The 23,481-nt window shown below is 33.5% G+C and overlaps 1 protein-coding gene and 1 pseudogene across 3 annotated transcripts in view; both read right to left on the bottom strand.

Annotated features, from left to right (window-relative positions):
* PEX3 (peroxisomal biogenesis factor 3) overlaps positions 1-23,481 on the bottom strand; it is a 38,101-nt gene that overhangs the window by 945 nt on the left and 13,675 nt on the right. The window contains exons 4-12 of one of the 2 annotated variants that reach the window (XM_081044274.1): positions 18,390-18,433; positions 17,052-17,176; positions 16,701-16,767; positions 16,540-16,594; positions 15,809-15,977; positions 14,121-14,191; positions 11,908-12,030; positions 6,564-6,660; positions 1,610-4,238 (exon numbers count right to left, since the gene is read on the bottom strand). In XM_081044274.1, coding sequence (XP_080900400.1) covers positions 4,155-4,238; positions 6,564-6,660; positions 11,908-12,030; positions 14,121-14,191; positions 15,809-15,977; positions 16,540-16,594; positions 16,701-16,767; positions 17,052-17,176; positions 18,390-18,433 — 835 coding nt within the window. In that variant the 3' untranslated portion in view covers positions 1,610-4,154. Of the gene's footprint in view, positions 1-1,609; positions 4,239-6,563; positions 6,661-11,907; positions 12,031-14,120; positions 14,192-15,808; positions 15,978-16,539; positions 16,622-16,700; positions 16,768-17,051; positions 17,177-18,389; positions 18,434-23,481 lie in introns of those variants that run through there. The other variant, XM_081044273.1, reaches the window with a different exon arrangement.
* Positions 19,835-22,310, bottom strand: LOC308490785 (ATP synthase F(0) complex subunit B1, mitochondrial-like; annotated as a pseudogene). Its single transcript has 2 exons — positions 22,288-22,310; positions 19,835-20,746 (listed from the first exon to the last, which is right to left on the bottom strand). The product of its transcript is annotated as an ATP synthase F(0) complex subunit B1, mitochondrial-like (transcript).

Here is a 23,481-nt window from a genome sequence, read left to right on the forward strand (position 1 = left end):
AAGACAGCCTACTGAATAGGTGAAAATATCTACAAATGATACATCTGATGGGAGGTTAATATCCAAAATATATGAAGGACTCATACAATGTAATACCAAAAAAATAAAATAAGTAAACAGTCCAATTAAAAAATGGGCAGAAGATCTGAATAGACATTTCTCCCAAGAGGACATACAGATGGCCAAAAAACATGAAAAGATGCTCAACATCATCAATCATCAGAGAAATGAGAATTAAAATCACAATTAGTTATCACCTCACACCTGTCAGAATGGGCATCATCAATAACCAGCAAATAACAAAAGCTGAAGTGGATGTGGAAAAAAAGGGAACTCCTGTACACTGTTGGTGAGATTGTAAACTGGTACAGCCACTATGGAAAACAGTATGGAGACTCTTCAAAAAATTTGAAAAATAGCTGGCAATTCCACTTCTGGGTATTTATCTGAAGAAAATAAAAACACTAACTTGAAAAGATATACGCACCCGTATGTTCACTGCATAATTACTAGTAATAGCCAAGATATGGAAGCAACCTAGAAGTCTATCAATAAATCAATGGGTAGAGAAGATATGGTATACACACACAATGTTTAGCCATAAAAAGAATGAAATCTTGCCATTTGCGACAACATGGATTAACCTAGAGGGTATTATGCTAAGTGAAATAAATCAGACAGAGAAAGACAAATACTGGATGAGCTCACTTGTAGGTGGAATCTAAAATAACAAAATTAATGAATAAACAAAGCAAAAAAGAAACAGACCCCAAGATATAAGCTGATGGTTGCCGAAGGGGAGGGAGTAGGGGATGAGAATAAAAAAATAAATAAATGAGAAAATACAGCTCAGTATTCAGAGACACTGATAAAAAATGCAGTGCTAATAACCAGACATAATATGTGAAAATATGAGAGCCCCAATTTAAATTTAAGATATGTCTTGCTTATATGTGAAATGTACAACTGTGACTCATAACAAGGATTTAAAACTATTCCAGTAAATTAGAATTATCTATGGGATAGATGGCAAGAATTCCAGTAAGGATAATTAAAAATAAGATCTTTCATTACCTAGTTTAAGCCAACAGTTTTTATCTCAGAGTTATTAATAGGTATAAAATCCCGTTTTGAATTTCAGTAACTTTTGATTTTTCCTTAATTGACAAGAGAGATATTGAAGGTAAACCAAAGTAGGTTGTTAGACTGAATAATCTAGATATTGATATCATTTGAAATATGGATATCACTTTAGTAAGATTCTGTCTCATTTTCTTATGAGTGCCATATTGCAGCAACAATTACTCTAAAAGGTCAGGCTATTCAAATATAAATCAAGACAACAGAAAACAAGGGCAGATGTTTTGCCTTCTGTTCATTTCAATTTTGTAAGTAAAAGATCTCATTACATAAAAATCTTCCTTAACTTCGAAATAAATAAATGGTCATATGAAGTACATATATACATATGTGTGTATATATGTATATATACACACACACATATATATACACACACGTATATATACATGCACAGTAATAAACACAATTATACATGTTTGAAGGAGAAAAGTAGAAACTGTTTTAAGTAATCTCCATTTAACCAACTCACTAGATTAACTGATGCTCTCCATTTCCTTGAAAAAGCAAACTGATGGCTAGAGCAAGCTGTGGGCTTTCAGTTAGCAGGCTTCTGTCTGGCACACCCTTCACTTCGATTTCCACTTGCTGCAAAATATGTTTATCAAGGGTTACTTGAGTTTGTCATAGTGGGTTGAATAATATTATTATTAAATGATACTGAATATTCCCCAACAAGTCATGTCCACCCAGAAGCTCAGAATGTGATCTTACTTGGAAATAGTGTCTTTGCAGATGGAATTCAGATAAGTATTGAGATAAGCTCACATTGAATGTGGGTGGGTCCAAAATGAGAGTATCCTTATAAGAGACAGAGAACTCAGATACAGAAAAAATGACCAGGTGAAGACAGACAGAAATTGGAGTTATGCTGCTACAAGCCAAGGAAGACCTGGGGCCACCAGAAACTGGGTGAGTCAAGGAAGGATTGGAAAGATTCTTCTTTAGAGCCTTCAGAGGGAGCATGGCCTGCTTGCACCTTGATTTTGGACTTCTGAGTGACAGAACTGTGGGAGAATAAATTTCTGTTGATTTAAGCCACCCAGTTAATTGTGGTTATGGCAGCTCTAGGAAACTAAATACTTACCAAACTGATGATGCCAGCTGAACTCTTTATCATGATTACATGAACTGATGACATGTATGTGTGAAGAGTTGTTTTCTGAAGTGGAATAGAAAGTCTAGATAAAAGTGTGTTACCTTTTTATTTATTTCTTAAGGTATTGGTTATTTAATTGTGGACAAAACAGCTCTAAAAGATTTGGGGAAATATACTAAAAATCTACAAGAACTTTGTACCTGTTTAACAACTGAGTAATGTAATGCATGTAATTTGTATAAAGATAGAGGTCTATAAGCAGACGTATACTGAAGAGGTAGAAAAGGCCTTGTTCCTACATTAAATAATTGGCAACTAAAAAATATTTCATTTTAAATTAAAATATCTAAGAACACGTATTATTTATTGTTTATGATATTCTGCTTTAAATGACTTTTTAGATTAAACAACTTAAGGGTCCCAGACAAGGGCTCTTACTGTACTGTGGGAAGACAAATTTGCAATGTCTAAGGCCAATTAGTTTCAAGTACATTGGTTTTTACCTTGTCATCTCTTCAATTGCCATTAACTCTACAGATGCAGATGATTCCAGGTGATAATTTTCAGCTGATCAGCTTTCTGTCCTTACAAGGCCACACCTGGTTCAGTCTCATATTTTCCTTGGATGAAATCCTGGGTTAATACTGCTGGAAGAGACGCCCTATTACACACACATTCACTAATTTTCCAAAACACAGTCTCTCTGTCACCGTATTAGAAATAACATATTCTGTCACATGTTGAAAAGAAGCATTTGCCCTCTCTCCACCGTTACATTTTTTTTATTTTTTAAATATTGTAGACACAGACTTCCAGGCAGTTGGCTTCGGGCCTAGCCTGGCTTTAGAAGAAACTTCACAATTCATTGTCTACCTTCCAATATTGAGCGGTATGTTATGTTGGAGGAACATAAAACGATGTTACTGAAAATATTCTTATATTACTGAAAATATATCCAATACACTGATACATCACTTATTTCTGCTCTAATTACCCTTATAAACCCAGCACTTACAGATTTACTAGAGATAGTGAACTATTTCTTTTCAGAAGGAAATGCTATTTATTTTTTTCTAAAACAAGTTAAAAGAAAGCATCAATTATATTACCAGTTAAAGTGAAACTTGAAAACTAGCATTTTCCCAAAATAACAGCAAAATGCTATGAGACAAATAGCTATAAAGTATTAACAAAACCATATTTTACTAAAATATTTTATTGCAATAAGATATCCACTGTGCTCAAAATCAATACAAAGTAAGTTATTAAAATTATTTACATACAAATGAAACTATAGTTAGAAACTGAGTAAACAGCATCAACACAATTTTAGCCTCTACATCACTGTATAATTTTCTAAGGATTGTTAACAATAATAAAGGAAAAAAAATCCTGATCATGGTTGGTAAATTCACTGATTTCCATAAAAAGAAAAGCCCTCCATCAGGTACATTTAAGACAAATAATTGATTTATTTGAAGAGTAACTGGAGAAAAGTCTAATTTACACCTGTACACTACAGTCCAGTGAACTGTATGATTGGTTAAATAGCATATTTCCCAAACTTTACACCTATTTCCCACCTGATTTTACTTCAGTATTAATGTCAAAGTAAACTGAATTTCAAATATTAAAAAAAAGTATCTACATTAGTTTTCAGTCAGTTTGAAGCTAATATCCATGGTGTAACAAATTCTGATATTTGCACTGTCCATTCAGATATGCCCACAAAAAGTAGTCTGTTGATGAGTTTAAAAATACATTAAGATGACAAATCTGTTTCATTCTGAAATGAAACTTTGATTAAGAATATAGTTTTATTAGGCATTTTGGTAACAAATCATTACCCTATCTAGTTGACTTATTCAGCATATTTTTAAAAGTAAGTGAAGTCCACCCAGTTTTTGTTGGAAAAAAATCATTTCTCCAGTTGTTGAGGAGTACTAAAAGCTTCGTAGACGTTAGCCGCAAAGTCTCTCACTTGCTCCATCATCAACAGATCCTAGCAAAGATGACAATAAAATGTTACAGTTTGTAAAAAGTACAGATAATTTGAATTCATTTCTGAAATAAAGCAATGGATTTTGGTCTAAGTTTTGTGGCGTTAAGGCCAAAAAGCATACCATTTAATGAAAGGAATATTTTTTTCTTATAACAAATTCTAGGAGATATTTATTGTTTAAGTTCTTATATGAGGGATGGTAGCTATGCTATATATTAAAGTGTGACTTTGAGAAAAGACCCAAAATGGTCTTCAAATGGATTTTTTTTGTGTGCCAAGTGCCAGATAAATATCTTTTGAGTAAAGGATTACAATACTAAGGATACAAGTCTAAAGGTACTTTTGCTGGACACTGACATGACGTGGTTGAGGTATTTTACTTTCTAAAAGATTTAATATAGAATATATGTAGTATGTATATATGCACATATATAAACCACACATACACACTTGAGAACAAGGGTTCTAAAGACATTTGTGAGTAAAAAGGAAAAAAAATTACATCTTTATTTTCATTAACCTTTAACTAAAATCTAGCATTTCCTTCAATCGTGAATATAAGCAACAAACGGTGATAGTATTAGCATAACTTGTGAATTTGTCTTCTGTAGAAATCATTTTGGTATCATATGATAGTTGTAGAAGTTATATGAACTGCCATTACATCTTGTTTAATGTGTGAACAAAGAAGCAATATTGTGACATCATCGATTTTTAAAAGTATTTTGAGAACTATATAATTGATTTTCTTTAAACCCTATGTATTTTACAATATACATTTTATAGATATTGTTCTTAGAAGGGGTCCATAGACTTCATCAGACTGGAAAGATCCTTGACACAGAAACAGTTAAATGCCCCTGTGAGAGGCAGAGGACTAGGAAGTGAACTTAATCTTTGCGTCCCTCTTAAGCACCAGAAAACCAAAGTGAGCTTTAGGCAAGTCTTGATCTCATGGCTAAATTCTCTGAACATCATTTGGTATTTTAACTCATAGAAATGAGTTAAAAAATTGGTGGAAGTCTTGTCAATTAACAGCCTATTATATACATTTAATCTATATCCAGTCACACTAGAGAACTTTGTAAACAGTATCAGTGGTATTTTTACTAGATTGAAACCTTTTGTTTTCATTATCAATTATACAGATTTTAATTAAAGTAGCACATAAATTACTTAAGCACTAAGGCTGGTGGTGTTGTATTACGCTCAGTTGTGTTACACTTGTCTGTCAGGATAAACGGCCTAGTGATGTAGCCAGAGACTTTATGAAAGTGGAGAAAAGTAAAGTTAAGGTTTGAATGCCAGAAGTTACAGCCTTTTTTCTCACACTGATATACATGTGAAAATTTAATTAAAAATTTAAAACCAAGTTTTTTAATGTAAAAACATTTGAGCTTAAATTAAGTTTAAAATTAAGTGAAATGAGATCAGCTTTACTCACTCTTCCTTCTGCAATATGAATGCCTAACTCTCACGGGTGAGAAAGATGGCAAAGAAGACTGAACAGAACAATGAGGGGAGATAAGCTTGTGAAGCACAAGCTAATGACACTATACAGAGAAAAAAAGAAATACAACCCAAGACTCAGTGCTCTTCCTGTTCCTGAGTAGAAAGTCCACATAGAAAATACTCTAACTTGTCTGACAAGATGCCGTCTTTACACTGAGGGCTCAGGGTCTCTTCTCACTGCACATTACCGCAGTAGTTTGGAATTGAAGGGTATTGCAAGTAATTTTTTACTTGTAATATAGTTTCCAAGTTTGCAAAGGATGCAGAAAAAACTTTATGTGGATTCAAAGTTATCCTTTTAATATCAGTATCACTCCATGTGCTCTAAAGTGCTTTCCTAAGAAAGAAGGAGTAATAGGTAGACTAGTGAAAAAATTTCAATAACCTACTGTCTATGCAGCTTTTAGGTAGCAAATTATTGGTGTACTGTTAATAGTTATATTTGTTAATTATTAAAATGCTTTACTTCTCTACAAAAATGTTTTGGCTTTCCTTAAAATTTGAGGAACGAATCTGCCTCAAAGCTCAATATTCTCACTAGCACAGCTTAACTGTAAACTGACGCCTAGAATGTATCTGGACTAAAATGCAGTCTAACAGGTGTAGAGCTATAACATGGAGACAGAAATTTCTAACCTAATCAATTTGCCATGATACGTTCTTACTCTCATGGGGCACTCTATCACATGTGGTTTCAAGTTTTTGGTTTCTTTGAACAAACATCACAGGAGAGAATTGTAATTTTATGTTAGGCAAACAGGACCACCTCCAAAAATACAATCTATTTATAAAACCCCAAAGCTTTCTTCTTACCTGAACAAAATGACTAGGTGTTTCACTGCAAACGGAATGGATCTGTCCATTTACTATTGGAATTATCTTAGCTAAAGGCAGGCTGACACTGGAAAGACTGAAAAATCATCAAAGTAATAATTATTTTCTGAAATTTTCTTACAGGTATTTAACATTTTAATTGTAGAATTAATAAATAGCTATTGAAAAATCCTTAATGTATTCATAAGAAAATAAAAATCACATATAATTCTACCACCCAGAAAAAAACTATATACTTGACAACATGGTTAATTTCTTCAAGTAATTTTTATAAATATCGATGCTTGTGTGGTTTTTTAACAAATAACTATACCTCCAAAGAAATATTGTTTTGAATCTTTAATTCATAATCATTTTTCACCTTATTAATATATCTCCCAAAGTTGTGTTTTTTAATTATATAGTAATCCATCTATCTGTGACAATTTATATCATCAGCTCCCTAGATTGGGCATTTAAGTTTTTGCCTAATTTTCCTTAATATAAATAACTCTTTGTATTAACATGGGATTACTGGGTCAAAGAGCATCAATACTTTTAAGGTTTAAAATGTATATTTAAAAAATAAAATGTATATTGCCAAATGCCCTCTGCTTTTCCAGCAGTGTGTGAGAATACCTGCTCCATCATGCCTTCTAAAATGCCAAGCATTATCTTTTTCTTTAATCATTGTATGTCCGATAGCTGAAAATGGTATCTCAACAGTTTTGGTATTTCACTTAATTTCTAGCAATGTTTACTGTGTTTCCCCCTCCACTCCAGTGAATTGTACCATTACTTATCCTGCTGTGTAAGAAGGAAACAAACCTAAGCATTATCCTTGGCACTTCCTTCTCCTGTATCCTATATCCAACCTCTCCACAATCTTAAATATTTCTCAAATGTATCTACTTTTCCCCATTGCCAAACCTAGTCCAAACTAAGCATTATCTCTTGTCTGAACATTTGTGAGATGAATAAATGTGTGATTATGTATAACAACTGTTAAATGATTATATGTGATATAATGTGATTATGTATGAAACGACTCTTAAAAAACAAATTGTTGTGTTTTCAACAGAAATTGAAGAGACCACTATCACACAAGGTCCATGTTAGGTTCCACGTCTGCTTTACTCACTGTATTCTCCTAGCACCCAGTAAAGGCCCTGGTGCACAGTGCATGTTCAATATGCACTTGCTGAATCAATTAATAAAAGTCTTCATTCATCTACTGCTATGTCCCACTCCAGCTTCCACTTTCCCAAGTCCTTCTCTACAAAGCAAAGTGATCCTACAAGGCAAATCCTGCCACTTCTCCAGTGGCTCCCAGCATTCTCAAGCCGACAGCCATAATTTGTGTGTGCTGAATTCTCGCCCCAACTTCATCTCACACCATTCTTTTCCCCCTTCCGTCTGTTCCACTGCCACTGGCCTGCTTCCAGGTCCTCAAAGTGAACCTTGGTCCTCCTGTCTTCAAGTCTTTGGCCTGTGGCTTCTGTCTTCAATCTCAACTGCCTCACGCCAGTCCAAGGTGTATTTAATAGTCACTCAGTTTTTAGTTTTCAGTTCAAATGATTTCCTCAGGGAAAAATACGCTTGCACTTTTCGTGTTTGTTCCAATACTTCTATTACATGTTCATTGTTCTTTTCCTTTCTAACACTTATCGTAGTTTGTACAATTATGTTTATTGTCTGTTTCTCCTACTAGATGGTAAGATCCATGAGGATAGAGACCTGGTACAGCACTTGATACATAGCATGTGCTCAATAAATAGATGTTCGATGAAGGGACAGATTGGCCATTTCTTTCTGTTCTTTTGTGAAGTATCTGTGTCTACGACCATTTCTTTCTGTGGGTATTTCCTTCCTTAACCGATGTGTATATAATGCTATTAACTTCTTTGTATGACATATATAGTTTGCAAACATTTCCCCAACATTATCATTTGCATTTAATATTGATTATAAAGTTATATAAGTTTTAAATTTTACAATAAAACCTATCATTTTGTTTATCTAAAGTTTTCTTTCATTCTTAGAAAGATTTCCTCCACTTTGAGATCAAACAGTTGTTTTCTATCAGTTCATTTATGTTTTTATTGTTTAAACCTCCTGGACACACACACACACACATGCTATATGTATGGTACAGGAGGACTTAATTTTATTATTATTATTTTACAATCAGTCACTGTAAAATGACTATTTGTCTTATCAACATTTATGAAATAATATAGCTCTTCCTCATCTTCATCATGTGCCAATATCCTGCATATTTTAGACTCCGTTTATGGATATGACATACTATTCCATCGCTTTATCTACTCTTTTATGAATAACATTATTCTAATAATTACACATTATATTCTCTGTTCTATAGTTGAAGTACACTCGTTCCTCTACCTTTTCAATAATTTCTTGAATATTCTCAGCCGTTTATTCCTCCAGATCACTTTTACTGTCAATTTTTCAGATTCAAAAATAAAGCAACCACCTTCTAATCCCTCATTTAGTGGTACTTCGGCTACATTTATAGATTAATTTTGGGAGGCTAACTTCACAATTTTTAGTTGATTTGGGTTTCTAAGTGTAAAATTATGTCACATTTATATAACAATAATTTTTTCTCTCCCTTTCCAAAACTGACATATCCTTTTTGAAAGATAAGAATTTAACTTAGAAAATCAAGAGTCAGCTAATAGTTTATTATATAGTAATAAATGTTCAGGAAGTTGTCTATTTGCAAGGTAAATATATAAAAATTAACGGTGTTTTTGCATTTTGTTCTCAAAATCAGTCATTTCCTAGCCTTACTGCATTGGTTAGAATAAAATGATGCTGAATAAATATGTCAGTAGTGACCATCTTTTCTAAAATTTTGTAAAAAAATAACTTTATTGGGGTGACATTGGTCAGTAACATTATGTAAGTTTCAGGTGTACAACTTTTAATACATCATCTGTACGCTGCATTGTGTGCTCACCAGCCAAAGTCTAGTCTCCTTCCAAATAGTGACCATCTTTATATTGTTTTAGAATTTAATGGAAATAATTCTAGTGTTTTAACATTAAGTACAACTTTTGATTTCAAATATTCTTTTGTTATATAAAAAGTGTTTCTTATTTCTAAAAGGTTTTATTAATAATAAATGTTAAATTTTATTGAATGCCTTTTCAGTAACACTAAAGGTGATGTTTTTGTTTTTTTGTCCGACTTATTAATGTTATAAAGTACTGTCATAGATTTCTTAAAGCTTTAACCATCCTAGTGGTCTTAAAATAAATCCTAATTAGTCAGTGTGGGAGAATAATTAAAAACTCCAGTCTCTGATATGAGACAGAAGTGATTGAACACATGGCTTTACTACTTGCTAGCTATTTGACCTCAAGTTATTTAATTTTCTCTTAGTTTCCTCACCTGTAAGAAGAAGAAAATAATAGTACCTACCTTTTAATGCTATTTTAAAAATTCAATGAGACAATGTTCTGAAAAGTATCTATAATTATACTTGCACATGGCAAAGGAAGTATTGGTTGCTATAATTGTTTCTATATATTTCTGGATTTCATTTGCTTATATTTTATTTAAGATTCTTACATTTATATTCATACTTTAAGTCTGTATAGTTTTCCTTTTAGGTTCCATCTTTATCCATTATATTTTATATTGGGTTATTACGGGTAATAGGAAATTTCTTGATTCTTAAACATTTATTATACATATAGTAGTATATATACATATGTGCATATTATGTATAGTATATAAATATATACATAGATATAGTTTGAGCTATTATTAGTTTGCATCACTTTTCAATTGACTCTCTTGAGGGTTCTGGATTATTAATTGTAACACAAATAAGTAATGATATTTTCTCTCTTTTCTAATAGTAAAAATCTTTTTTCTTCACTTATTGTGATGGCTAGAACTTCCATGATATGTTAAACTATAGGAACGAGAGTAGGCATAATTAGAATATTTCTACTATTGAATTTAAAGTTGGTAATTGACATGCAAGAAAAAGGCTTAGATAGGAAATATCTACTGAATGCCTCGTGTGTATGATGAAATATGAAAGGGCAAAGATGACTTTGAGAGGAGTCTTAAAATGTAATCAAGGAATAAGACTACAGTTTAAGGTGAAACCTGTCTGTTGTATATGAAAAGTACAGATGAGTAGTACAAGAGTTCAGAAAAGGAAGACTATCAATGGCTGATGTGGTTGTAGCAAAGTTTCACAATTTTTCAGTGTATAAGATCAAGTACTTGTTCATGTTAAAACAACTGTTACAATTCTTTATTACCACTCAGGAAATAACTAATACTTTGCTGGGTAGAGATTATAGTGAAATTTTATTAATTGGAACACCTTGATTTAGGGAGTACATAGGGGCTCAGATTTATTTTTTGTATAATATAAAGAATTGCTAAAAAAAGATCTTAGGATGATATTTAAATTGCTTCAGAAAATAAATTTTATGGCTGTGAGCATTCCATAGCCTCAATGTTAATTACAAATTATTCTTTTTTGTACAATAAAGAAGAGTCCCTGAGAATTGGGCAAATAATAATCTCTTGCCCTACATATCTAAGAATTAAATGGACATTGCACATACATACTGCATATCAGTTACTGTTTCCTCTATTTTTCATGGAAGAGTTTATAGTCAGTTAACTTGATTTAGCACCTATTATTTTCTGAGTTTAATATAAAAAACAGAGGTTCTCAGAGTGTAAAGTCTAATAGGAGATCCAAGGTGCTCATGTTGAGATGATAAGGATATAATAAAACCATAAAATACCTTTGTCAGCATGAATCAATGACTTAGTAACAGTTATGATTAAAGGTACCAACAATAAGGGCTGCAAATTAACACATTTATGTAGCTGTAGAACTAGCAGATAATTCATCAAATGGAAATCTATAACAGGAGTGTCTGTTTATTATAATGACCAAAGTACTGGGTTATGTAGGTGAATTATGGCTTGCAGCACTGGAATAAATTAGAGAATACATTAAAACTTAAAACATTTTCAGTTTTGTATTCTAAAGAATTAAAGAAAATCCAGTAATTGGAATTTGGCCTATAAAGGTAGTTTCATAACTTAAGTACTTCTATGTAGTGGAAAAATTGGGGGAAGAAATGAAAGTTTTAATATTGAATCCAGAGGGAGTTCTAATGAAGGAGTCATTGGTTTAACTTGTTGAAAAGAGTTTAATTTGTTGAAAAATGAACATTCAAATTCATCCTCTAAATTTTTTTTGTTACCTGAAACAAAACATAAACGTATCCAAAGCACTATTTTATTAGACTGATAACATTTTTACATGTAATCTTACCTATTCATGGAGTTACCATGTTGCAGGTCCTGTTCAGTAGGTCGAAAGAACTCAGCCATATTGTCTAGCAGTCTACTAAAACCTCGGTTTAAACAGGTATTCAGAACTGTACTAAAATCTGGACTACACAAAATAAGAAGAATAAGTTACTTTTTAAGATTCTCAATGGAAAAGGAAATAAATTCTATTACTGTGGCTACGTTTGACAGCCACCAACATTTCTAGTCACAATCTAGTTTTACAGCCTATACCACTATAACAATATATCAAGGAGTTAATCTTTAAAATTACCATAAAAGTGAGCTTATTATTTAACGCAACACAATGAGAATATTCATTTACTTCTCTAGATTTTCTTACATTAGTCAGCACTTTGTACAATGTATTTTTAAAGCAATCAATAATATTATTTCTCTTGAGGAAACTCTTGAAGAGAAATCCTCTTGTAGTCATAGATTATTGGTTTACTTTACACACTCCATCATGAAATACCAGTGATTCAGAAAATGTTGTTAAACTGTACAGATGAGGGATTGGATACTTGAGGGATGAAGAAATTTGTTAGATGGGATGCAATTAGTAAATAAGGGAGTTAGAATTTGAACCCAGGCCTTTTTGACCTTAAAGTTCAAGCTCTTTTCTTTATACCATATTAGTACTTCACAAAAAACTCTTTGATATAAATAATAAAATATAGTTGATATGACAGTTAGAAAATGCCTAGTTGAACAGATTAGTTCTATCTTCGACATGCAGAAATCTCAATCTAGGTCAACTCATGGGAGTGGAGGGCTAAGGCTATAAAATTTGGGAATTTTTAGCATACAGACAGTAGTGAAAGCAATCGTATATAAAATTGCTTGAGGCAAGTGAGGATGAATTAAGAAATACATGGGAAACACTAATATTTAAAGGAAAGACAGGCATAGAGGAACCTAAGAAGAAATAATCTGATAATCGAGAGAAAAATTAAGTGATCATACTGCCATGGAAGGCATAAGAGAAAAGAATTTCAAGAACGGCTTGATCAACATTGTCAATTATGAGAGAAAGGTCAGGTAAGATGAATATTACGGGTTGACTGGATTTGGCAAATGATCACTGATGACCTTTTCTAGAGCTTCACAGAGTGATTTGGTGGAAACCTGAATAAGAGAAAAGGGGAGATCACTACTGCAGAGTGTCAAGGGACTAGAACGTGATGAATTCAGAGAGTAGATTCAGTAGCTGAGATAACCTAAGAATTTGCTGATTTTCTTCAAGATTCTGAAAAAATATAAGCAGAAGATAGAATTTCCTCAGAAAACAGAACTAGAGAAATGGTCTTAAATTATCTTTAAAAGAAGTTTTGATATTTTAATCACTCAAGATAAAGTGGGAAGGACTGGTATTACTACTCAGATTTTACAATGATAAAACTACCTCCAAGAGTTTAAGTAGTGCAACGCGGGTGAACAGCTAGTAGAAGAGTCAGCCTTGAATCTAGGTCTTCTGGTCTTCTAATGTATAGTCTGGGGCCTGGCTGTCTTCTGGGTAATTGAAAACAGTAATACTCAGTTTAGAAAAGATGGGAAATTTTATCACTTGAGGTTTTAGATTGCAGTCTATCCTGAAAGGGTTAGGGGGAGTAGTTCTCAATATTGGGGGCGAGGGGGTGAGAGAGAGAGAGAGAGAGAGAGAGAGAGAGAGGTGTGATTGTGTGTGTGTGTGTTTACATGAAGATTAGCTGAAGCTAGGTAGCTCTGGCTTACAACAGCATCTCTTCCCAACTCTCCAAGTCAATATTGAGTGACTTTGAATTGGTGGTCAGAACTGCTGCGGTTACCATTTCAGTTTTTTGTTTTTATACATAGGCAGTTCCTAAACATTTACTATTTATTAGTATATACTGGGTATATCAGATTCATCCTTGAAAGCTCTTTGCAAAATATAAATGCTAACTATCTTCCAGTTCCTTAACTAGAATATCAGAATCTCTAGGCTTGGGAAGTAGGTGGGCAAGACACGGGTTATCTTGAAAAAAATCTCTGCTTCCCTCCCCACCGTAATAAGAGAACCACTAATTTAGGTAGGAAATCCTACCTAAAGGCAGGACAATAGATTCTAAATTTAATTTTAGCAAAATATTATGTTGAATATATTTTTTAAATAAAAATGGTCATCATACAATCAAAATAGAAACACATGTTTTCTGTTACACGCAGTTCACGTACCTTTCCAACATGTCTCTAGTTTCATTGAGTAGTTTAATAGTGGTAACATCTCTAGGAGAAAGCCCACAGGCCTGTGAAATTAAAATGCCACACTTCAGGTTTCAAATATTAGCACAGGGTTACGATGAAACTAGTCATATTAATAAACTCAAGAGTTCAAGAAGTCTAAAAGTTTATGTTCTATCAACAATTAAAAAAATGTTAAACTAAAAAACCTGTAAAGGTTCATATGCACAGGTGAGTAGTATTAAATATATGAGTCAAAGTAAAATCATACTTCGTAAGATCTTTATTTATCTAGCCTCTCTTGGACACATTTCTAGAATATGTTTACAAAGGAAAAAATAGGCTTTGAGGTTGCAGAGGCCTGGAATATTTTTTTTTCTTTTATTGGGTAAGACATTTTATAAGGACATTTACGTGTCTTTTTCATCAATCTACTCTAGTCTGGGGCTCTGTGTGTCCTTTCAATGTTAAGTTTCCGGTTTTAATTCAATTCAGTAAAATTTGGTCCATAATTCCTCTCTTCACCTGTTCTTTTGAACCATTTTCTTTTTCAGTTCCACTGTCAAATTTTAAAATTTAGAAATTGTTTTATCACTTCAGAAAGCTTTTTTATAATACTCTTATTGCATCTCCTTGAGATTCTATTTGTTCGTAACTTTTCGCCTGTTTCTTTCATTAATTCTGTCCCATCTGTTCTGCTTGTTCATTTTAGCCTCCATCCTGCCAGCATGCCTGAAATGGGTTGCGACTTTTTTTTGGCCTACTCATGAATGTAGGCTCTCTCAGCATCCAAATCAGTCTATCCTTGGGGTCTTTAAGGGAGGGCAAAACCTGCAAGCAGTGAAAAACATGTCAGACTTTATTCTAATGCTGAGGTATGAAATGGAGGCCTTTCTGGTTTAAGACTTCTTTAGTTGTCAAGTGAAAGAGATTCTTTCCTCAACTGCAAATTATCGGTACAATCCACTCACATATGAAAAAAAACAGTAATTATTTTAAAATGAGGTATATAACCTACAATCTTTAGCATCTTTTTATTCTTAATCAATGAATAACTTAAATCACTACTGAATAGGACAGACCAGTGTATAATAACACTATGGTGGATAACTGTTAGATTAGGCATTTGTTTCTCAACTGGATGACTACATCTTCCTTCAGTCCATTTGATTCTGCAATCAGTTATTGGCCTGATTAAAATTTGCCTTTCTTTGTCTATAAACTGAAGTTCAGACTACTGACCTGGCGTACAAAGCAATTCACGATCTTGCCCCAACTGTCAGCTCTATTTTTTGCTACTTGATCTCATAGAAATACACTCTAGCCACATGAATTGGTCTCCTGAGTTTCCCATGTGTAATGTAATTACCATCATAATGTAATGTAACTGTAATTTCAGTAACCAATTGTCCTATTCATTTTATATTCTGATCATATAGCATAGTATCTGGCACATAACTAATACCCAATAAAAAAATTGCTGAATATCTAAAATTATAAATGTTTCTAACTAGAATTCATGTTTGAAATTTGTTTTCTAAATTAATGAGGTTTTACTTAAATTATTGAAATTATGTCTTTAAATCACTTACCTCAGAAATCTAAATTTTAAGGGACAGTAAAAAAAAAAAAAATAAAAATATAGAGTAAGTGGTTTGGTTAGATGGTTATGAATTAAGCACCTGAACTGCTAATGGAGTTTCTTCATCTGGCATCATATAATGGCATAATAAAGATTTGGATCCATCTTTATTAATCCAAGAAGAAGATTTATGCTGCTCAACGAGATTTCTGATTTCTTTTAGTTTTTGCTCCAAGTCCAAAAGGGACAGAGAATGTTTAAGAGAAACACTAGAAACAGAGAAAAGGAAATTGGGATTAACTGAAACTATACAACACATCCTACATATACTCTTCCTTAACTGGTGACTAACTGGGATCCTGTTTCATCCAGTCAAACCTGAAACTGCTGACGGTGAAATCATCAGAGTAGATTAAGAAATCAGCCATCAGTTAAGGGGCACTATTACAGAGCCAAGAAAAATCTTGCTGCAGATTTCACAAGTAAACTCCCACTGTGATTATAGATATTATTAGTATAAACGGTAGATAAACTCTTCAGAGGTAGATTTTAAAGTAGAACTTTTATCTCATGACCCAAATATTTCTGATTTGTTTGGAAGTCAATCAATAAACAATGAAACATTAAAACCTCCCTTAGTATCAAAAGGTTGATAATGGGGAAGAAAACGGATTCCATAATTCAATATCCAAGGAGACTGTGTCTGTTTTAGGTCATAAAGAATTTCACAAACCACCATTTGTCAAGTTTCATTAACTTCACTAGAACAATTCTGATTTTTCTTTTATTCATCAGAATAAGGAAGTCAGAAAAGCAAATAAAATGTCTTACCTTCCTAAAATCTTCTGCACAGCTTGTTTAATGACAGTGATCAATTCTGTCAGACCTATTAAAGGAAAAACAAACATAAAAGCTTTGTTTATCTTTTAAATTCCTCAGTAATACCAGGAATGAATTACAGTTAGTTTAAAGGTCACAAATAAGAATCTCACCATCTCCAAGGAGATGTTGAATGCTTGACAAATATTGCTGTTGGACATCTGGTGGAGCAAGAACTGTCTGTATCAACAGAAATAAGGTTAAATTATCCAGTAGTACTAGTAAATAAATAATACTTTCAGTATAACTTGAGCAATTTTCAGGACCTGGAATAGTAGGCAAAATACTACTCTTTAATGTAACAAAAAGTCTAGTTTCAAAATATGAAAAACAATAATGCTAAAAGTTTACAATCACATGAAATATAAAGATATTTTATAGAAATTATCGGAAAAATAATATTCGGTTAAATTTTGAACCTCTTGAAACAAAGGGCAATATCTTTTTAAATCTATTAAACTTACAGTGCCATTTTTGCCAACTGCTGCATTATCCAGGTAAATATATCCACCAATAATGTTTAACTGGACTCGCAAAAGAACAACCAGCATACAGGTACTATACACAGCTACGATACTTCTTGTGAAACCTTCACAGAGAAAAGAAAACCATTTGGTACTATTATTAAAACACAAATAAATGTGTAAAATCAGAAACCATCCCTATGGTTATTTTTTCATAAGATGATTTAAAAAATTCATTTGTAACTGTTTTGTATAAGAATATATCAATTCAAAATATTTCAAAGTCTATCTCCTTACAACTTTTTAATGTAAATTATGTATGATCTTAATTGCAACAATAACATATATTGAGTTAAGGGTTATATATTATTAGCTTTAAAAGGGAAACAAGAAGACTGGGAAGCTAAGAGTTGCAGCCTCAGAACTGATTTGTCCCGGGAGCTAGTTCAGAGTAAGAGAAGAGGGCTGAGCATGGAAGAACTCCAGCCTCCAACGGCAGGCAAAGAAGGGTGAGCCCATTAAAAGGCTGGGGGAAGGTATGGAAACTGGGGGAACATCTGGAGACGAGGCTTCACAGCAGCCTAGGACAGACTGTTCAAAACAGAGGACAGAGCCAAGGCGTTGACTGTTGCCGTGAAGCCTAGCAGGAGGAAAATGTCCATTGGATTTAGCAACACACAAGTTACTACTGACGCTTGCAAGAGTTGCTTGGGTGGAGACTCGGGACTGGAAGGCAGGCTGTAGTGTGTCAAAGAGTAAGTGGGAGTGAGAACGGAATGTAGAAATCTTTGGTATCATATAAGGGGTGTGAGAACGTTTAATAGGTGAAAGGAAATACAGGGTACTACACAGGTTTAATTTATTTTCAAATAGGCAAAGCTTAAGCATGACTCAGTTGATAAAGATTAGTCAAGTGGATGGGAAAATGTAGGAATAATAGTATTAAGTTCTAAGGCGCGCGCGCGCGCGCGCGCGCGCGCGCGTGTGTGTGTGTGTGTGTGTGTGTATATACTACCCAGAGCATCTCTTTGTTTAAAATTTTTAAAAAGTAACTATCTGGATTGGAGTAAAAACTTCCTTTAAAGTATAATAGCAGTACCTAGTAGAGGCATATGTGATCTAGGACAGGTTTATATATTATCATAACAACAACAATAACAAAAGCACCACTGCTGCTAACATTTACCGAGTACTTTCTATGATCAGACATTGATCTACTTGCTTTGTGAGATTTAATCCTGACAACTATGAGATAAAGAGTCATCCATATAACAGAGTATAAATTTCCCTATAGAGATATTTTAAGGATGTGCTGTCACCCAGAATATGTAGGCTTACTGATAATCTTCAGATCCTCCCATATTTCTAGCTTGTTTGAAGGCCTGAAGAAAAAAATATGAAAATAATCAGGTAATCTAACAGAAAACTTTGAACTTTATAGCTCTACATTTAATTATAGTTTATCACAGGGTAACTGCAGAACACAAAGCTCACAAAATATGGGAACAAAACTACTGCAATTTCAGTAACCAATGATAACCATTTTCACTAGTAACTTGATATATACCCTTCCAGTCCTTTTCCTCTCTTGGAAATTTTTGTAAAATCATATAGGAAAAGAAGGAAAAATGTTTTTTCCCCTCATTTACATTTTACATGTAATAAAGTAGGTCCTATAATCCCTTCTAAGGTAATAATGAAGTATTTTTTGTTTAAAGTGTCATTACGAACACATGAATTTAAATGTATATTTGATAAGTTTCAACCTACTGTAGTTATTAGTCTTATTGATGTTAAAATTGCCCATCTTTGACCAATGGGGGGACTGTTCAGGTTGGTTCCTGAATCCTTTCAACATGACCCCAATTAGCCTTCCTTGCTTATTGACACAAAAAGTTGTTCTGAGTTTATCTTGTTCAATTCTTGCGGCAGACCTGAAATCAGCCATGTTTTCCGAGAGTCCTAGTTCCTTGTATTGGGAAACGGTAGTCTGAAACTGCAACCTTCGATTAGGCACATGCATTGCTACTGGGTAGGTCATTATTTCTATGCCTTTTCAGTAGACTAAGCTAGTAAGTGTGTGTGTGTGCCTATCTATTTATATAAACACATATTCAAAGAGATAAAATACATTAAGAATTCATTCTGATATTTCTAATTCAAAATTAGAACCATGGGGCTTTAACTTCACACCATTGATCATACCCCTGTATTTCTTTGACAACACCAGAAATCAGTGAAATCAATGCAATTACTAATTTGCATTATCCCTCACTCTATGCACAATAGTCTCAGAATAGCAAAAGCAATATTTAAAAGACTTGAATGTTTTTGTTTTTCAACTCTGTGAGTTCTAAGAGCATATATTCTACTAAGAATTTACAGTCAAATTTCTGTTTTAAAGGCTCCTGGCACAGTTTCTGTCTTTGCGGTTATACCACCAACTAGACACATTTTTAGGTTAATTTATTTTACTATCATTTTTAGACATTGGTTTTTAAACATTAAATATAGTTTTATAAATATGTACTTATATGGTCCCAAAAGCAAATTTATACAACACAGTAGATTCAAAGAAATCTGTTCCCATTCCCCTTTATTCTCCCTTCTTCATAGATTATTATTTAAAAATATATACTTTGCCATGTTTTGCTCCATGTAAATAAATATGTATTGATATTTATATCTGCCCCTTAGATAAATGGCAGCATACTATACACATTATACTTTACCTTTTTAAAAATACCTAACAATATATCCTGGAGACCATTCTGTAGAAATATAAAGATAATCATCTCCCCCCCCACCACGGGTCAATAGATAGTTTGTTTTAATTCTCTCATATGCGTCTCAGGCGTTTCATTTTTAGGTAGTAGACCACAATACAGAAAGATTCTGTCACACAGACTAATTCCCACTTAGTCAACTGTTTGTAGCCGTCTCAATCGGGACACATTTACAAAACTGGCTGTGTCGGGGCCATCTCTGCAGCAGCCTTGGATCTGCATTTCCTGCTGTGTAGATACACTCTGCCTCGTGCTTGTCATGTGCTCTTGCTCCTTCCAATGCATCACATTCTGCAGAGATAGGATAGTCCAGGCGATTCTTTACCTCCTTGTATACTCTATGCAGCCATTTCTGGTAAGTAACCTCCAAGGCTGTAGGTAGCAATGTCATTCCTCTGGACGTCAAGAATGTAATGGCGTTTCTGAACCAGTGCCTTCTGTGACTTCTCCAGATCAGTTGCACTCTGGATGTATTTGAAGGAAGCCTGTTTTACCTCTTCTAGTTGGGCAATTTTTTGCTCATGAGTTTATCATCAAATTCCCCAATACAGGCATCATATTTTTTTTTTTAACTACGTAGACAATCAACTGTATTGTTGATATGGAAGAGATGGTCTCCAGTGTAATCACATATATTTCTTTGGATAGAAAATTTAAGAGAATCCCAGTTCTGAGCACATAGGGTCCTGTTACACCGGTTTTAGGATTAAGGCACTGGGAAGAATTCCTCAGGGATCAGCCCATGATGAACTTTTCCTCAATATTCAGGAGGAGGTGGTACAGGGACAAGAGTCGGCTGCCCAGGGTGAAAGATCCTCGTTACCTGCAATATCTGTGGACCGAGGAGAGCTGTGTTCTCGAGATGGGGCTGCTGTGGCAGTGGCAGAATGTACCACCCAGGACAACAGTCTGTATGGGGCAGGAGCAAGATGGTTGCTTGCAAGTCTCTCCTTTTTTTTTTTTTTTTAACCACAGCACAGTACTCCCCTGTGTGAATATGCTATGTGGATAGAGTTCAGTGCTTTTCAAACCACCTATGTGGAAGGAACAGTTGTGTTTTTTTTTTCTTTCTTATTTCCAATCTGTTACAGACCAATACTATTGTAAAACACAATGAAAATAAATTACTAGAAAAATGAAATAAAAACCCACAAAGATATACAAACGCATATTCTTTATTACTATATTCAGAAATAAATTTACATTTCAATAAGAAGTTTAGTTACCATTACAATTGTGGGACATTAGGAGCGTGTTGTCTTTCTTTGCCACTGAACAGACACTATAGCTTCCATTACCCCTTTCCTAGATGGCACAAGTTCAGAAGATCTATGGAGTGAATCCTACAAGGTACCGCTGCAACCTGAAGCTAATGTTTAAGCCTCACGGTGGAATGCCATATTTATTCTGATTAAATTGAGAATCAACCAAAATTTAAGGGTTAAGTATTCTGACGCAGGTAAATCACATTTTCTTTTGAATGTTACCTCAGAAAAAATTTAAAGTGCTTTTTACAGAAATCTAAATGAAACAAGATAAGAAAACAGCACTTCCACAAATTTCAGTATAGGAAGTACTTAGTAGCAACAGTCTAAGGAAGGGGAAATAAGTCTTGAAACTATCTATTTGAGGTGACTTTAGTAGGAGAGGGAAGAGTTATAGCCATACAGGACATTTCTTCATATTGCCATTCACCATTATTAGACCTTAAAAGTAGATTTAAACTTAGAGTTATAAGACAAATAAGTTCCGGAGACCTAAGGCACAGCAATGGTGAGTACAGTTATTAAAATGCATTGTATACTTACAATAGGCTCAGAGAGTAAATCTTAAGTGTTATCATTACACACACGTAACTACATAAGGTGATGGATATGTTAATTACTCTGATGGTGGTAATCATTTCACATGTATGTATTTTTAAAAATGATTTAAAAAAATTCACCTTATTATCTTTTTAAAAGATTTCAATTCCAAATCTACGTAGAAGAACAGAGAAAATACTTTGTATTTAAAGATTCATTTCAAATGATTTGTCTAATGGAATTAACTCCAAATTAAATACCATGACACTCTTTAATGTCACTGAAATACGAGTATCTGTGTAAGAATTACACTAATCCTTTCCAAGTGTTCTACCTCTCTTGTGAGGTAGGCTGTTGAAGATTCTTTGTCACTGAAACTTCATTGCCATTATCAATCTTCACTAAGAATGCTAAGCACTGAAAACAGTGATGGACATGTATTTGCTGTCATAAAACTGACAAAATAAGACTACCAAGTCTTTTATTTATTTCTGATTAGCTATTATTATAATTAGTTTAAAAGAAAATGTACTTGCTTGACAGGCTTATATGAGAGCTTAGCTGACTGAAAATTAATACAAAAGCAGTCATAAGATTGGAGGCCTTATTTAACTACACTTCGTTAGGGCTTAACCCCCTCTTTACGCAAATGGTTTCCAAATGGACATTCTCACCCCACAAACTGCAAATAATACATTCAAATCAAAAGAAAAGCAAGAAAAAAATAACATGAGATATTTAAAAAGGAAACAGTCAATGAGAACTGTTGCCCGTCTTAAACACTCAGGAGCTTAAGAACTTCTCTTGTGTATTGAGTAAGAAAAGAGGAATGACACCTTTTCTTTAAAGCTGTCCAGGATGAGCCATCAAAAATAATCCCTGTGTTCTCTAGCCTCCCACATTTTCCTTCTACTTTTTACCCTAGATTAAACATAATGTCTTGAATTATCATACTTTATTTCATCTACTTCCTCCCTTGGATGACAATGTTTTAAAGGGAAAGAGACCAAATCTTATCTTGAATCTCCCTAAGAACAGGGAACATAGGGCCTTGCAGGAAACAGAGTCACCAAGAAGGAACAATGCCACTATATGTTTATTGTGTCTGTTTTTATGTTGCTTTTATAAAAGTGGTATTCACTTATTTCATTTGTCTTGTCTCCTCAATAAGACTAAAACTTATGGCAATTAAAATGCATTTCTATTCTTTATCCCTTACTTATGTACATATTTCTTTATCCCCTATATATGTTCATACAGGTGATAATTAAGCCTTTATTTGAGAGTAACTTGCTTACGTGTTTCTTCTTCATATAATTATATGAACTAATTCATAAACTGAATCTTACATCTATTAAGAACCTTATATCTATTAAGTGTGTCAACCTCTAAGAGAATGATGAAATTTAGGAGGAAAACCCCTTATCACTAGCATTATACTTTAATCAAATTGAAAAAAAAAATCCCAAGTACACAAATGCACTGGTATTTCAGGAGGTATTCTCTGAATATAGAAAATGTTTTTCAAAGAAATTTTCCAGCTTACTATTTAAGCTGTCTGAACAGTAAATTCCTATCTGCAAAATGGAGATGCTAATATCTGCCTCATAAGGCTATTGTGAAAATTAAATGGGAGCATGTATATAAGACATCTGGCACTGGGCCTGGCACAGAGAAACACTCCAGAAATAGTACTTCCTTCCCCCGGCTATTGAAGGATGATTTATAAGGAAAGTGAATATTTCAGTAAGTTCACAATGATTAGAATTTATTTATTGAAACCATTTCTCTCCATCTTGTTCATTGAAATAAGAAGCTCTTTCCTTCTGGAACTCTTCT

Source organism: Rhinolophus hipposideros (assembly GCF_964194185.1).
Source record: "Rhinolophus hipposideros genome assembly, chromosome: 3".
Classification (NCBI taxonomy): Eukaryota; Metazoa; Chordata; class Mammalia; order Chiroptera; family Rhinolophidae; genus Rhinolophus; species Rhinolophus hipposideros.